This window comes from Pollachius pollachius (assembly GCF_949987615.1).
Source record: "Pollachius pollachius genome assembly, chromosome: 8".
Classification (NCBI taxonomy): domain Eukaryota; kingdom Metazoa; phylum Chordata; class Actinopteri; order Gadiformes; family Gadidae; genus Pollachius; species Pollachius pollachius.
In genome coordinates, this window is record NC_136941.1 from 9,001,958 (window position 1) to 9,019,941 (window position 17,984).

General features: G+C 43.8%; 1 protein-coding gene across 1 annotated transcript; it reads right to left on the reverse strand.

Moving 5' to 3' along the window:
* Positions 1 to 6,918: 6,918 nt before the first annotated feature.
* mthfr (methylenetetrahydrofolate reductase (NAD(P)H)) lies at positions 6,919 to 17,727 on the reverse strand. The gene is made up of 12 exons (XM_079742553.1): positions 17,662 to 17,727; positions 16,929 to 17,188; positions 14,821 to 15,059; positions 14,280 to 14,390; positions 13,593 to 13,786; positions 12,970 to 13,220; positions 12,210 to 12,344; positions 11,626 to 11,806; positions 11,313 to 11,495; positions 10,980 to 11,081; positions 9,940 to 10,059; positions 6,919 to 9,602 (listed from the first exon to the last, which is right to left on the reverse strand). Exons 2-12 carry the CDS (start codon positions 17,171 to 17,173, stop codon positions 9,309 to 9,311), a joined length of 2,055 nt encoding a protein of 684 aa, XP_079598679.1. The 5' UTR covers positions 17,174 to 17,188; positions 17,662 to 17,727; the 3' UTR covers positions 6,919 to 9,308.
* Positions 17,728 to 17,984: the final 257 nt, after the last annotated feature.

Consider the following 17,984-nt stretch of genomic DNA (forward strand, 5'->3'; position numbering starts at 1 on the left):
CGTGCGTGTGTGTGTGTGTGTGCGTGTGCATGTGTGTTTAACATGTGATCATTGTATTAGTTTATGGCCCAGTGTAAGCTGATCCCTACCGGCAGAACCCTTTCAACTGACCCTTTGTTTACCCCTTCCGAGCCAAGGAAAGGTCAGGAGAATTGTGTGGGTTTCCCAGGTCAAAGTACCTGTCATTAGTCATTTTGACGTGCCTGCTCTCACTCTATCTCAGGGGAGGATGGGGAGAGAGAGGGGATTTGTTTGACAAGTTGTTGTGGTTAGAGTGCACTACAGAATTCAGCCGGGGAGATTGACAGGCTGCTGAGGGGGAAGCAAGGAGCTGGTTTTAAGTCGGAACCCCAGCCTAATTGAGCTTACAAATTGTCTCAATTCTTCTCCTGTTACATATACTTTATGGCATTTTTAGGGAGTTCTTTTCTCAAATCAACATGATATATATCATTTTTGTTTTTGGCATTAAACATTTTCATATATAAACTAAACTAATGGTTTTGCGTCAACAAGCTGTAGCATGACTGCACAGAACTTTACTGTGGTCATAATTCGTTGCGTGTTATCGCCTGTGTCTGGTCATGTGCATTACTATCCAAAATAAGTTGTGCTAACGCCCGGGACACGAGATACCTCATGCAAAGCCGTCCGAGATAAAACATTGTTGACTTTAATTTTAAGTTCTGGTGTTGCTTAGAGCTATTATAGTATTTGCTATATAGTCATTTAACAGATGTTTTTTTTCTAAACTTCTAAAACTGCGATGGAAAATAAAACGTTTATTGTGATTATATTTGACTTCATAACTTACAGTTACAAATATCCTATTGACCTCAAAAGATTCCCATGATTTATATTGAGACAGCCATTGTAGGCCTAATAGCAAATAGAAACACAATTTTCACAATGTAGGCCTAAGGGGAAGAAAAAAAACAATCGACGACCATCAGACGTTTTTAATAATCTATTTACAATTTGACAGAACATTCACCCTCAGGCTCGTTATTTGTTGATTTACTGCATTCTGCAACTCTGTCAAACCTGAGGCTTCCAACATGAGGGAGAGACTACTACAGCGTGTGAGTGCATGTGTGGGTTTGGGGTTGGGGGGGATGATTTATGATCATAGGACATTTGTAATTGTCTATGTATCTGACATCAGATATTTTGATGTTCTTTTATATTGGTGATTGTTGGGGCATGTGAGGCAAGACACCTTTTCCTGTCTTGCACAGACAATAACGTTTTTATTATTATTAATCATATCTTATTATATTATTGTTATTATTTTTATGTGTTTGTTAGTATGTTATCCCAACTGGCACTTTCGGTAATAATGGTCTAATTCTTTCGTCTGCATATATTGTTCTGAATGTCTTAAATTGAAATGGCCTAGCCAGTTCACAATTAATATTTTTACCCGTCAGTAAAGTTCTTGTCCATACCTCAGTGAAGCCCTTCTCTTTCTCTACCTGTCTGTCTGATCTCTTTTCGTCTTCAGTAGATCTGTTGTTATCTGTTGCAATGGTAAACAAAGCAACACCTCCAAAAGGGATCTTTGCATTTCATTGTTAAAATTGGCTTGGTCTCTGGCACTCAGTAATCTTTGGCCAGTTCATATCTTCCTGTTTATAAACTGTCAACATCAACTCCTATCATTTCTACTGAATACAATTTCCATCAATGCCCGTCAACGTCATGACTAAGATTCATATTCTTCATTGTTTGAATGTTTAAACAAGCTGACTAAAACGGTTACCGGCCATTGACCTGGCAATTTGTTTGTCTTTATGAAATATTCTTGATTAAAATGCTCTCTGTGGAAAGATAAAGACATGCATTACAATGTTGGAGTCAGATAGCATGAACATAAAAGCTATTTAAATTGAAATTGATGTGTATTTCTAGCTTTGTGACTCTAGCAATGGGACCGTGGATGTGTTATAACAATGTCTGTGGCACTTGGCCCGTGATGATCTCGAATTATCGCTCCCTTCAGCTTAACAAGCCCAAACATGTGCTCCCTCTATCTGAACCACTGATGAGGTGTACCAGTGGTGAATCACATGCCGTAGCATTACACCAAACCAGCCTGTCTCTCCGGATCCCTCCTACGCTTATTCACACCCTTATATACTTGTCTTTTGTCTACGTATCACTGTTTAGTCATTTAAGGAGCAATATGTTGTAATGAGCAGGTAAAGGTTGAGCATCTTGCTCAAGGCTGCCTAAAGGCACATGCTGTGGACATCAGGGATCAAACCCAGAAACCATTTGACTGAATAAGAAATGCAAGGGTTAGAGATGGTTTAATTAAGGGGCATTCTATAATGACATACGGTGTGGAAATGAATGCACGGAAAGTGCATATATACTTAATAGCATTACTCTTATTAATATGTAGAATACAATGAATGACAACAAATATAATTGTAAGCTATATTACAGTATGTAAAAATGCTTGGTAAATGAAATTTAAAATGACACTACACTCATGTAAATGACATGTCCAATGAACTGAACCAACACTCTGCGTAGAAGGAGAAGGTCCACTGAGCATCTGCCATAGAGAGTCGTGAAGACTCCCCCCCATACCACTATCCTCCTCCGTCACAACCACCAAACCTTACTCCTCCACTGCCTCCCTCGCCAGCTCCACCACCTCCATCCCCATCATCGACCCCCCCATCATCGCCAATCTTCACTACCCATCCACCGCCATTAACAGCAAGCCAACACTTTCACCCTCTCCACCAGCAACACAATCAACTCTTCCATCATCACAAACCACCTCACACGCTGACCTTCTCACTAACTCATCGACCGTCATCACCAAACCGGCATCAGCAATCATCCACCACCGCCTAATCCTCCTCGTCCTCTTTTCTCCCAGTTCACTTCTTAACAGCAGACACAAAAAAACAACGAAAAACATGTGCTGTCCACCACAGATGTAAATGTATCAAATGGCGGGGGGAATATCTGCCTACATATTCCAGAAGGGAGCCAGGCAATCTGGAGCCGAGCAGCCTGAACAAGAAGGTAAAGGGAGTCGGGCATGGTAGTGGTGGAAGAAGGGGAAAATAACTGACTGAACGACCAACTTTCTTTGGTGCAGACCTGCTGTGAAGTCTTCGACCATCGCAGTGCTTTGAAGGCCACCCCCAGCTGTTTAATGTTGTCCGAGACCACCCTCCCAGTTGCTACTTGTCGTTTCTTGCGTCTGATCTGTACATTATTTTGGGAAAATACGTGTAGGAGTTCTGTGCTCAACAATTTCAAAATGTCAAGCTCCTGCTGAAATAGCACTTGACCTACAAAACATGATGACTCCAATGGCCAGAGGCACCCTGCTGACCCTCCTCCTGACACTGCTCTTGGAACATGTGTTTGAGCTGCTCATTCGTCCTTCTACATCTATCTATCCATCCATCTATCTGTCGGTCTGTCTGTCTGTCCATGCATCTATCTTTCTGTATATCTATCGATCGATCGATCTGTCTGTCTGTAGAGCTACCAGCCACCTATCTATCTGTCTATCTAGCCTGCCTATCTAGTCTGTCTTGTCTGCCTATCTGACTGACTTACTCTTGTCTTCTCTCTCGGCCTTTGTGCCTGTCTGTCTTTAAATACTTCTCCCTAGGATAATATTTATACATATTTATCAACAACAAGCCATGCCAAAAATATCTCATGTATACATATTCATAAAACTCAATTCCTTACAGGAGGTTTCGCTTCGCAAACACATCCACTCCCTGCCGGTGTGTGTATGAGCCAAACCAGCACTCTTCCAGAGTACATTAGCGGGTAATTTATCTGAATTCCCAGCCTACCGAGCCCCGCTGATCGGTCCCACAACATCTTGACAGTGCCGTGCTGTTTACATCAAACCCTCCCATTCCACGCACACTGGAGACACGCACCTGCTGCACGCTGAAAGCTGTGCGATTCTGAGTCCCCTGTAATTGTGACTCAACAGATTGGGTACAGGTGCTTTCGGGAGCGTTTTGAAACCTTTTCCGCAATCACATCCAGGATGGCTGACAGGAGAGACAGTCTGTCCCTCGAGGATTCTTCTTGTAGTAGACGAAACAGAAATGTAGCTAACTACCACATTCTGTATTACTGGTAAATACAAAGTTGAAATACAAGATTGATACTATATTGGCCACGGTGCACATATGGCGCTATCTAGTGGAGACAATAGTACTGCAGGCAACAGTTGGTCACCTGCCACTTGTGTGTGGCTCATTTGTCGCCTTGTGTTGGGTGTACATCCAAATGACTTGCTATGAAAGTGTGTGCGTGTGTGTGTGTGTGTCTGTGTGTGTGTGCGCGTGTTTGTGTGTGCACGAGTGTATGTGCGCGTGTCTGCATCTACAAACATTTTGATTGTTAGAAACAGCTGATGTAGTGTAGGTCTATCTGTTGATATAAGTTGTTTTAGAGCAGTTTTGTTTAGTGATTATTATGTTTCTAACACCCTCAGTTAATTCTCATGTTAAATTATTCATCCATACAGAGAGTTTGTATCAGAGCCATAGTATTTTTATTTCCCACTCTATACTTCTGCCATAGCAGCATAGTGCTACTGCTAACAGGGTATTTATCAGGACTACTGTATTCCGACTTTAACAAGCAGGGCGGTTAAGGTTTGCCGGTAAACATTGGTGTCTAGCAAACTATCAGTTTATTCCCCAACAAAGAAATCAATCACCTTGGAAACAAGCTTGCCCTAATATTTTTAAAGTTGCCCTTATATTTTTGAACTTGTGGTCCTTCCATCTCGGATCACACGCTTGGAGAGGCAGAGGACCTCGTACAATGTTTCCCTCCAACCGGCCTGCAGCCTCTCTGGTTTCTATTGACCGGTACACTTTCAAATCAGAGAAGACGCATTCATTGCCGTGGTTGTTTTTTTTCCCCCAAGGATAAGCACCTCTACATCTGTTCAATTGCGGTTTGTATTGACGGCTATGAGAAGAACTTGAGACTAAGTTGTAGCGTATAACCTACTTTGTGCTTCTTCCTTCTGCTTACTTTCTGTTTGCCCCAGTGGGGTCGCAGCCTACTACAGATCAGGAGTTGCTATGGAAACGAAGTCCTTAGAAACGATGGGGACGAAGGTAACATTAAAAACCTGGTTTGTAACAGGAGTGGCCTCGTTTAATTATTAATGAATGTGGCATTAATCACCTGGCAGCTGTTTGAGTACTTTTATTTTATTTTAATAAAATCACTCCTGGTATATTCCTGTCCCTCTAATTTCAGTTTTAGTTATTCTCAAGGCTAACCAGTGACTTAAGCAACCGTGGTGTTTGTTTAAATTTCTAATAGTTCCTACATAATTAGGAGGTCCCCCCCCCCCACGGAGGTCCCCCTGAGTCATTTATAAGGAACCTTAACAGGTCCGAGGACTGTGGGCGTTTATTTATTTCATTTTATTTTTAATTGCTTGCCGTTTTAGTTTCTATCTCAATTGCCTATTTGCCCTATTACCACCCCTCAACTACTGTAGCACTGTGTCGACGACGTTGGAAAGAACGGAGCAAGGTCAAAGAAGTGCCTTTTTCATTCAATGGCTGATATCAGATGTTCTCTTGAGGATGAAGATTCAAATTCAACCAATTCAGCACTCATTTTAAATAAGTGACTATCCAGAACACATTTAGAACTTTGGAAAGTAGTTTAAAGTATTCCCCTCACAGGAACAGAAGCTACTGTAACTCTGCAGGTCAATGGAAACGGAATGCAAATGCCAACGCAGCGAACCCACCTTCTGGGTGTACAACGATGAACATTTATTCAGATCATTTCAGACCATGAACATATTCTCCTCAGCTCTGTAGCGACGAAAGTGAACCGCGAATGGTTAACGAAGAAGTTCCCCTTAATGCATACTGTGTCTTGGCAGTCCGATTCTTCGAAACGATTGAGCCGGAATGTTGATTGCCTGATGAATTTCAGGTGCTGTTCAATGTTGTGTTTCTTACATTTAGAGATTAATATGATGAAAGAATTTTGAGTCCAGGTCAATCTAGTAAGGAGAAATAAGGCTAGTTCATAATTTCTTTGAATAGCGCCACCTTTGGGTGCAGTACCACAATTTGGGTTTATGGGTAGTGGGGGGTATTGGTATCCACCTAATAATAGTCGTATGTTTTTTTATACAATAACAAAATGGTCATATAAGAAAAATGGGCTAACTGCTCCAACTTTATTGGCCAATATTTCTCAAATGGAACTAAATAAAACAAATTCTGTTTGATGATTTTTGTGAGGCTTGGTCTAAAGATTTTATGTGGCGATTTTGGTGAATTTCTGATTATTTTTGTAGCCTGTGAATCTTTTTTATCATGTTTGGCTTTAATATGAAATTGTGGGAAAAGTAAACATTTTTACGGCAAAAGGGTGTTTTTAGATGCATCTGATTCTAGAGATTAATATTATGAAAGAATTTTGAGTCCAGGTCAATCTGGTGAGGAGAAATAAGCCTAATTCATGATTTCTTTTATAATAGCGCCACCTCTGGGTGCAGTACCACGAATTTGGGTTTATGGGTATTGGGGTTTATTGGTAACCATACCTGAACATTTCAAGAGTTTTCGACTTACGGTATAGGCTGCAGTATGACTTTGACAGACTTTGAGGGGGAAGAAAAACGTTACAGAAACAATAGGGGCAAAGCAGCTTTGCTGTTCAGACCCCTAATTAGCAAGCAGGTGTACTTGACAGAAGTGGTTCTACAATATTGGGTCCAAGCTTCACCCTCCAAGTGCACTAGATCTAGAACACCACCTGATCCTTATATCTCTGGCATAAAATATAAGACGTGACAGTACTTCTGTTGTGTAATGTAATGCATTGATCATGAACAACCCTTTCAAAATAATAACACGATTAAAAAGGACATCAAAATAACCAATTTATTTGTTTCATACAAAATAAAACATCTTTGAGATAGACATTTTATTTGGCGACAATTTCTATTATTTATTTGCATAGTTAATCAAATATATAAAGTACACACACACAATCTGTGGCCTCCTGTAACCAACGATAAATCTCCTGGGCATTTGGATTCAACCAACAAAGTTTGGAGGTCAGTGTTCATTATTAGTGTATAAAGATCATTTAGCCGTTCACTTGACTTGAAAGTGGTGTGTTCGTTCGTTCGCTTGCATGTTAATATCTCAGGCACATGGTTTGTTCAGCTTGTATTCTAATGACCTAGTGATTCTTTCATTCTTAAAAGGTGACATATTATCACCAGGTGTGAGTGTGATTAGCCGTTACAAACCGTTTTGAAAATCGGCCTTGTAACGGCTAATCACTCACACACTTGGTGGTATAATATGTCATCTTTAAATTCTTTGCATACCTCTAAATAATTGTTCTCTTAGAGTGGAGGAGAGTACACAGTGGGCTATAGCTGCCCCCCGCATACAGATACGATTGTACACGGTTAAAGATATATGAAATGTCCCCCGCCCCAAAGTGAACAGACTTTTTACAGGTCGTCCACCTAAAACACAACAATATAGCAAGTTCTTCTCGCACACAAACACACCAGCGGAAGTAACATTAGACATAAAAAATGTGACAAAATGATCGTCTGGTTTGGCCATGAAAGTGGGGCTCAGACACATTAGACTGTCCGTTATCGGTAGCCATTGACCGGAACCCCCCGCCCCCAAAAAAAAAGAATTCATTGAATAAAATAAAACATCACCTTCCCCCACAACACATACATGCACCAGCTGTGACTCTCCCAACATTTCACATCACCGTCAGAGTGTTACATCAGCCTGCCTGCGTTCCAATAAACAAAACAGGTTTAAATGGTAATTCCTCCTGCAGTGTTAGTTGTGATGAAGCAAGCCCTCTAAGCACACTGGCATCCACTCAAAATGTTGAGTGTCAATATGCTGTGCCACTCGATCACGATGACGTTTAGCACCTTTCCCCTTTATCTCTCCTCTCCTTCCATCTAGAAAATTAAAAAAAAAATAAAATAGCAGGGCCGCCCTGACCCTTGTTGATAAGAGACTTATGTTATCAATAGATAGGTGCTTCTCTTAGAGAGGGATGGACAGTGGTGACAGGGATGATAAATGTCCCAGTATCTTAGAAGGGACATATTTCCCCCTGGTCTTGCACTACTGCTTGGCAGTACTGTGCAGAATACCCTTACTGAGATGGCCTTATAGTCCCATCGTCCATATTCAAATCACAAAATGGTTTTCCAAAACTTTCAGTACATGTTGGGTTTATGGAAAACTAGGACTCAGGAAGTGTGTCGTTTAGTGGTCGTTCTCAATGTAGTTTGATGTTTGTCATTTTCCAACTGGCTCACCTACATTGTCATCTGTGAGGATCAATTCTTGTTTTGACTATGGTAGACTTTACAAGAACTGCCAATAGTGTCCTAAAGGTTGGAGTGAGAAACTTTAGAAATTGGTTTCTAGTAACAACAATCAGCTCAACGTTCAGTCTTTCTGGACGTACACACACGTAAACATCAGCTAAACAGCATTTCCTCAGAGTAATCTTCTAAAAATACTTAAAAATAGTAACAAATATGAAAATGTAGCTTGATTAGGTCTTTCAAAATAGAAAAACACTTCCTCTAGTACTTAAGTTTCTTCACAGCAAAACATCATTGGGGGTGAAATAACCTATGAGGACATCAAACCGCCTCCCTCACAAATGGAGTGCGTCTTAGCTCATTAAACCATCTGTAAACCTTTACAAATATATGTATGTATATATATGGTTGATCTGATTGATGTCATTAAGTTATCCCTTGGTTTAAGCTTATTTAAATGTCAAGCTTTAAAATGACACTTGGTGAGTAGAAGCTAATTAATAAATCATAATGCTGAGCTGTTGTGGCGTTATTTACATTTTGATATACAATTTAATCCATCCCAAGGTACTTAAAAATATATATTTTTTGAATAGACGATAGAGATATATTTATATATAGTCACGAACAACTAAACTATTATGCACTACGTGCATTGAGAGCTTTGCACAAATCCAAGGCAGGGGTAAAAAAAAAAAACGAACGAAACACAAAAAACGATCCGTCAGTGTTGTTGAACAACCACTGCGCCCGTCTCCCCCCAAATAAAAAAAAAACTGTGAAAACATACACGAAGAAAGGAAACGCCATTATGAAAACGGTTCCTCCACTGACCAGCTTTCCTCCCGACAAAAAGAAACGGTTGTATAAACACGTGAGTGTAGCGTAAAACTTAAATAATGTAATGCTGCAACGTAACGAAAAAGTGCCAACGTTATTGGGAAACCGAGAGAGGCTGGGGGGCTCCGTCGCCGACCACGGGCTCGGGGGCCCCGTCGCCAAGGCCGACCGGCTCGAGGGCCCCGTCGCCGACCACCTCGGGGGGCGCGTCCAGCAGCTCAAACATGTCGTCCAGGACCTGCCACAGGCAGCTGTCCAGCGGGAAGTCGTTGTCCACCAGGTTGACCAGGAAGTAGTTGTCGTGGATGTACTTGATGATCATGCGCGAGGGCGACTCGTCCTCGTACAGCTTGGCCCACTGCTCGATCCACAGGGCGAAGGCCTCGTCCTGGGTCAGAGAGGGAGGATTGACGTTATCTTACCACTCGGCTACAACCTTTAGTTGAGAAAAGTTTGCAGCGATTTCATACCCCCCCCCCCCCCCCACATCACCTCAAGAAAGAAAGTGCCGGTTACGAAGAGGGATTGTAAAATTTAGCACTGCCTGCCCAACAGTAAATCAAATATATGATTAAAATTAAAAACTCTTATAGGCCTCCTTGGTCGGAGAAAACAAAAAGATAACAATATTTATCCATGTTTTCCATTTGTTCATCGACGCATGCCAACATATTGTATGGCTAACTCCCCTCTCCTGGTCATCTCATTAGAAACACGGCCCTTACCTTCCAGTACATGAAGCTGACGGGGTCCACCACGGTGGGCTGGACGATCTCTCGGCCTGGGAAGATCCCCCAGGTGACCGCGTTGGGCTGCATGTCCTGGGCGTTGGTCAGATTATGGCCCTGGGGAGGCCATCAGGGAGGAGCATTCGTTTGCTTGGCTCTGAATCAAAGACCGCTGAAGGACTTTTGCGGTGTTGCAGGTCTTGAAAAGGCCTGATACATTTCATGTCCAGTTATGTATGTATGTATGTATGTATGTATGTATGTATGTATGTATGTATGTATGTATGTATGTATGTATGTATGTATGTATGTATGTATGTATGTATGTATGTATGTATGTATGTATGTATGTATGTATGTATGTACAGTGTTTCTCACAGACCAGGTAGCAATGTGTGGTACCCCCCTGGCGCGGTGGGGGAACCCTGCGCAGATGTCTTGATGGGGGGGGTGGGGGGGGAGGTATTGCTCGATTTGCGTAATTGCCGCAATCAGGCACAGAACACATTTCAAAGTGGACCGGCCCACGGGGAGACATCCCAATCTTCCCGATCTCCAGCCCCTGCTGCATAGCAAATTCAAATCGACGGCAGAACGGGCTGGGGATCTAACACCATAATCTATCTCAACTATAACCTCATTTCACATTAATCGCAAATACCCCGCTGCTTCGGGTTTTCCTTTACAGGAGCGTTGAGAGGAGGAGCGGGCGAATCCGCTGTCAGTGCGTGTGCATGTAACAGTGATACGTGGGTTGATCCAATAAGTGGTAGTGGACCCTTGCCTCTGTGTGCGTGTGTGAACGAGAATGACAGGGAGAAAGGGTGATATGCGGAGATGAATGAACGGAACGCTATTTATATAAAAAATAAATCAATAAAAGCAGAATCAATTTGTGGCGCTCGGTGTTGATTCTGTGGCGCTGCGCCACACAGTGGTCTATGTATGGGAAACACTGATGTATGTATGCATGTGTATATGTACTATGTATGCATGCATGCATCCGTTTACAGTATGTATGCACGCGTGATGGTTACCTGCACGTTGACGATGTGGTAGTTGACGCGGGGCTCGTACTTCTTCAGCACCTTGAGGAGCGCGGTCACATTTTCACTGGAGGTGAAGAACTCCAGGTAGGCCTGGGGAATTCACAAGGTTAAGCTTGTATTACGATCCTGTACCATTTGCAGACGTTCAATGCGGATAGTACGGAAAGTGAGACAATGTCATTGATACTTTAGGCCATATTGATCAGCCATGCTTTGACCACTGATGCCTGGGAGTCCCTGCAGCCTACCGTTATACAGTACAGTCAAATCTGCACTCAACACAGCTCGGGTTTCGGAGCCCAGAGAAGGGTCCACCCCTACCTTCTGGAAGACGTAGCCCCCGGCGGGCCCCCAGCCAGCGATGGGGTCCGAGGAGGGCTTCCCGTTGATGTTGGGCTGGGAGTTGATGGTCAGGACTCCCCGGCGGTTCACCTTCTCCAGCTCGTCCTTCAGCAGGTTGGTCTCCGTGGCCAACGCGTCATCGTTCCACGGCAGACACATCACCTAGGAGACCGGAGAGAGGTGCGTTATGACTGGCTGGTACCGTCACCGAGGAGCCCAGAGAGAGAGAGAGAGAGAGAGAGAGAGACAAGTCGGGAGCAGCAGCACATCACTGAGTGATCAGGGCATTTACCTTGTGCCCGCCGCGGTTGGCCTCCGCCGTGATGTAGCTGGTGAAAACCTCGAAGACACTGGTCTCGCTGGTCAGCTCCTCGCCCCACATCTTCAGCAGGGCGTCTTTGGACGACTTGCTCTTGAGGTAGAACAGGTAGTAGTCGTTCAGCTCGCCGAACGCCGGGGACGAAGAGTTACCCCTGGGGGAAAAGGAGGACACACGGTAAGGACATGTTGGTGTCCATTACACTTTTTCACCACCAGTACCTGAAACTGGCTAATTAACCTTGCCGCTAGCAAGGATATTAAAATTTATTTACATAGACTACAAATCAAATTTAAAAAAGAATGAGAAATAAACATTAATAAAGAGGACTTCATTTAGGTCATGTCTCAGACTTCCACTCAAGTGTAGGTGCGATTAAAATTAAAATACAATAAACACATCCCCTCTAAAAAGGGCCCGCAGTTCACCCCCAGGTGTGATGTTGATGAGCCAACACATTATTTCTGGTGGGCTGATCTTCCCCCAGTCTGATGCACACTCCAGTGATGGGAGCATCCCCAGTGAGGCAGCAGTGGAAGCGGATGATGGGTCCTCACCATCGTCCGTTGGGGAAGTCGTCCCAGTCCTGGGTGCGGTAGATGTAGCTCTTGGGTCTGGAGGCCCAGAAGATGGGCCGCACGTCCTCCACCTTCCGCTTGGGGTTGGCGCTCGTGGCCCAGGGAAGAGGCCGTCTGACCAACACAGAGTCAGAGAGCCGGGGTGGGGTTACAGACAACTAAACGGACGACAAAATGGTCTGTAACACAACCTCCTCTAATTGAACGTCCTGCTATGAAGAGTGTGTGGAGGGGATGTTGGTTTAGAGCGGTAGAGGAGGGGCTCTCAGCCCCTGATTGTTGGGCAAACTGAACTGGCAGTGATTGTTGTTAGTCTAAGCAAACAGACATTTTGTGTAATCAGGAATTAACTGGCAATGAAAAGAGATTGTGTCAGTTTATCCAAAGCAAGTTAACGTGACACGGATCTACAAAAACTTTTAGATGGGAGTAAAAAAAACCTTACCACTACATAATCTATTCCCCTCGTACGATGATTCAGTGTCAATTATAATTCAAATATTATGTTCAAAAAACGTCCATTTAGTTAGATCCCTCTTTGTATCTCGTTTACCGAAAAGCACCATATTAATACATGTTTTCTTATTCATTTCAGGGAAAACTGTTAGTGTTTGATGATAACCTTTTAGTTCCCATAACAACCATGACACGTGTGTGCCTAGTGACCCCACACACACACACACACACACACACACACACACACACACACACACACACACACACACACACACACACACACCTTGGGTCTTCTATCCAGAGGCCCAGCTGCCGAAGCACCTCGGTGGTGGCCACCTCGCGGTTCAGCGTGTAGAAGTGAAGGCCGGGCACTTCCCCGCTGTCCAGAAGCACGCGGCACATCTCCACCGCCTGGTGGATGCCGTAGCTGCGGATGGCCGCGTCGTTGTCCTTGATGGGCTCGATCACCTCCATGATCTCCTCCGGCACCTCCAGCTTGGACAGCTTAACCAGCTGCCGCAGCGACTGGTAGCCCTGGGGAAGGGGAGAGGATCTGCATTTAAAGCCTGGCGGCAAAGGATTTAAACCGAGGGGAGGCCCATGGACGGGTGGGTAGTGGGGCAATGTTTAGTGGTGATTAAACTGCGTTCCATTAAACTGGAACGCTGAAGCTTTTGACTCCCCGACGAAAGGGTCTGGGTTCAAACTCTGATGTTTTTGGTCATCTTTGAACAAGACGCCCTAACCTCCACCTACGACATCTTGTGTTGATGCAACGCTGCTGAAAGAACAACAATTACTTGACTTGCAGCAGGAACACAATGTTAACAACACTGCCATTGGGCACCACAGAGAACCCAAACCAGACCGACCCCTCAGCAGGGGGGTCCGCAGAGGCCTGTGCACCTGGATGGGGAAGACCCCCGGCAGGATGGGGACGGTGATGCCGATGGCGCGGCAGTCCCGCAGGAACTTGAGGAAGGTGTCGGCGCGGAAGAACAGCTGCGTGATGATGAAGTCGGCGCCCGCGTCCACCTTCTCCTTCAGGTGCTGCAGGTCCTCCGCGTAGCTCTGGGCTTCCGGGTGGCCTGTGGGGTATCCTACACACACACACACACACACACACACACACACACACACACACACACACACACACACACACACACACACACACACACACACACACACACACACACACACACACACACACACTTTTAGCTATCCTGTTAACGCTGATAGCTGTAAGGTGGTCTGACAAGATGCCATTTTGACTGAAACCTTTGGAGGCTCAATGCCATGCTCTACCAGTTGAGCTAGACAGGACCAGATATATTATATACTATAAGAGAAACAGTATGATTTTACGCTGTTTCCATGCTCTGGAGATTTGAACTTCAGGGAGGCAACAAACTCCCCAAGGCCGTCTTGGTCCAGTTGCTCTTTAATTGCAATTGAATAAATGGCTGCATTCCATCAGTCGTTCTGTAGAGATCCCACTTGCCCTGGCTCTCTCCCCTCAAACTCCAGTACTGAACAACTAATGGAACGCATGCCTCTGTCTAGTCACAGCAGTAGACGACAATGGAAGCCTACCGGCGACGCAGATGTCGAAGTAGTCGTCGAACTCGCAGCGGATGTGTTTGACGAGGTCTGTGGCGTAGTTGAAGCCCTCCTCCTCGTCCTCCCAGTCGGTTCCCAGTGGGTCTGATGGTGTAGCAGAACAAGTGACCGTGAGAACACGCTTCTACACTAATAAGTGGAGGATTCCCAATAAAATATACACGATAAATGCGATCAAATATATTATACTCATGTCATACGGTAGTACCAGTGTGTTCCAAAAGAGCATTCAGAATGACGAACCTAGTGGGCAGAAGGTTGACCTTTAGACCCCAAAACACTCAAATTAGTCCATATCCAAACGTGTTGATGAGAATCGACAGTACAGAGGAAACTAAAATTGCAATGGTAAGGAAAGTGGAATGGAAAGTGTAGTAGTGGTGAGGGTGTTGTTTCTGGGTTTCAACCCCAATGTCCACAGTCTACCTGTAGTGTCATGTAATCACTCAGAAAGATTCCTAACCCCTCTCTGCCCTGTAATGTAATACTGCAAGTCTATTTCCTTCTCCCGTACCTCCCCGGAGGGCCATGATGTTCTTCAGGCCCAGCTGCTTGGCCTTGGTCAGGTAGCCGGTGATGGTCCCCTGGCTCTGGTTGCAGCAGGTCAGGTGCAGGACACTCTCCAGACCGCAGTAGTTGACCGCCGTGCTGGCGATCATCATGGAGGACGTCTCCTTGTTGGAGCCCGGGTCTCCCGCCGGGTGCCAGGTGATGTCGATGAACAGGGGCCCCCCGGAGCCCATGCGGTCGAACCTATGAGCAGACGCACGCTTTAGTATAGAACCTTTTGTTGTTTTTGAGGGGGGAGGGGTTGTGGATTTCTTGGGGGAACGAACACGAATATTTCCTACCGGACAGATTACTTGGTGGTAGGGCTGGGCGATTAATCGAATTTTGATCGCGATTTCGATTTTAGCGTCAAACTATCACAAAATTAACATAATCAAGTTTTTCGATTTATTTATTTTTTTTATTTTTTTCGGTTTTTTTTATTAAATGTTTTAGAGAAAATACAGGATACATATCGGTAAATCATTTAAGATTTCAACTTTTTCTTTTTGACCATTTTGTGTATTTTTTTGAGGCGAAATTTCAAAGTTCTCAGTTACAAAGTGTTTTTTTGGGAGAGACATGCTGAATAAATACATCATGTTTTTAAACTAGATAATCATTTGAATAATCGTGATTTCAATATTGACCAAAATAATAAGGAGTGTTCACAACACAACCTTCCAACATGTGTCTCTGAGGAGATCTGAAGAGATACTTCTATTGAATTACTAGTAAGTACAGTAACGGCGGTGTACATCACAAAATATTTTTCAATTGCTTAGGCCTGTCCTTGGAATGCCCCGCTACTGCAGTTAGTATTTGTATGGCTTGAATCTTCTCGTCAATATTTGGACCACTTGAATATGAGTGGCTATAACTTATATCGTATTTTGAATATGTGAAACTTGAATTTTTGTATCTGAATTAGTTAGCATTGAAGAAGTTATTTGAAATCTTGGTTTTGAAATTGTTAAACTTGAAATGCCATAATTTAATTTCAAAGTGAATTCAAAAAGGAATTAATTCAGAGCCCTTGTTTCAAAGTGTAATATTTCAATGCTATTAAGTGAATTGCGTTAACATTTCGACATACAAATTTCAACAGCTTTAAAATTCAAAACATTATGGCAGTTTTTGCTTCCATAGCAGTCCCTAATATCTTCAAGCAATGACATGAGAATCCTACAATACAAACATTGACAAATCAGGCCCTCCTATTTGTGCACCTCGGCAGAGGCAACTGATAAGTGTCTCAAACTAAAAACAAGTGCAGTGCATGAGTCACGTTTTGTGAATGCTGTACAAGCACGAGTTATATGACATTACAGCGAGAAAGAAGCCATTACTTGTATTACTCAGGATCTATCTTGCATGGCAGTGATACGGCTTAAGCCATGCCCAGAATGTTAGCGAGAGTCTCTGCTGAGACTTGAAACACGCTGTCTACAAGTAAAGTCCATGTAACCTGTTCTGCCGATTTGTACGAGTCACAGTTACAATGAACAATATATCCCAGCGTTTCCTTCAGAACCAAGCTTTTCACTTTTACTCTGTACAATGAAATTCACTACCTACAACTTCCTCTAAAATGACATTGGAAACGTAATAATGATTAAAAATAATGAAATTGTTTTAGGGGTGCTGACATGTACTTTACATATGCTAAAGCATTGGGTTTTGTGTATCGAATAGTACCTGGGTCACACTATATAAAGGGTCTTATATCAGAAACAGTGACGAAATTAGATTTCCAAATTGCAGATCAAGACATATTACCACGTTTAAAACAAAAAACCTTTTTGGGTTGACTGGCTTAAAGGACAGTGACAGTGGATAATGCTTATAGCTAGCGTTTAATAGCATTTTATTGTTGTCCTATCGCGCTGCAGGTACCCAATGGTTTGATTATTACTTCCCTTTTCATGTTAAAGGAAATACAACTGTTGTTCTACGTTTCAGAGCTCGCTCGGAGCGTTCAACTGACAGCCCGGGTGACGAACGATATTTAGTTTCTTTCATACTCAAAAATGTAAACGCAATAAAAGTGGAGAAGGGACGATTGACACATGCCTAGAGATGAGATTGACAGCTCCACTGGCGGTGCGAGGGGGGAAGAACTCCAGTGAGAACCAGGGGTCTCCCGACTCCATCCTCTTGCGCATCTTCTCCCGCAGCCGGTCCGAGCGGTCGGCGTCTAGCAAGGGGGTGGAGCACCGGGAACTCTCCTTGGAGCTCTCGCCGCTGTTGCTCGCCCCGCTGGAATCGCTCTTGCTGGTCTGCCAGCTGCCGTCCACCCGCTGGACCTGGTTCACCATGGTGCTGAGGGTACACTGGGAAGAAAAATAAAAGCGGGGTGGAAAAGTCCTTCATTGTGATGTTGTCAGACATTGTGGTTGTGGTAGCGTGTAAGAACAGCGAAATGACGTTACATGGTGGGAGAACACCCCCCAAATAAAACTTATTAGGCCTTTGCAAGTTTTGCATCGTCATGTGTTGGCTGAAAGTGTCTTGTGTTCATCACATCAATTTTTTTCCACGCACATTTATTGAAAAAAGTGACACATTTGAGACGTCACGGTGTAATTCGCACCGTGGTGGATGGAAAACGGAAAACTAAAACACAAATGCTTTGTATGGGGTCTTATTTTACATTAGCGAAAGTGCTACGCAAGTAACAGAGAACGTTATGATACTAGCATGAGTACATAATGAAAATCAAATCCATGCCGTTTCCTATTGTTGACCTTTATCCGTGTACCTATGCCAAGGGAGATTGACCCCACTCCAAGTGAATGATAATTACCCTTTCTTTGAGGGTCGGCGGTGAAATGGGTCGCTGACTGATCCCCTGGAGCCCCTCGTTGTTCCCCCCGAAAACAACGTGCGAGAAGTGAGAAAGTGTGCATGCTCTCTGCAAGTCGCTGTGATCGTCCTGTTTAAAGGTAGTGGCAGTTGCGCACATTTTACGCATAAAGACTTCAATCATTTATAGTTACGTGAATGTGTATGAAATTTAAATATGAAAAAATAATGTGTCATCATAATGGGATGGTAAACATTTTTGTGGTTTATATGTACAATTTAAAGTGACCTCAAAGCCGGTGACGCATTGCGTTTATGGTGCGC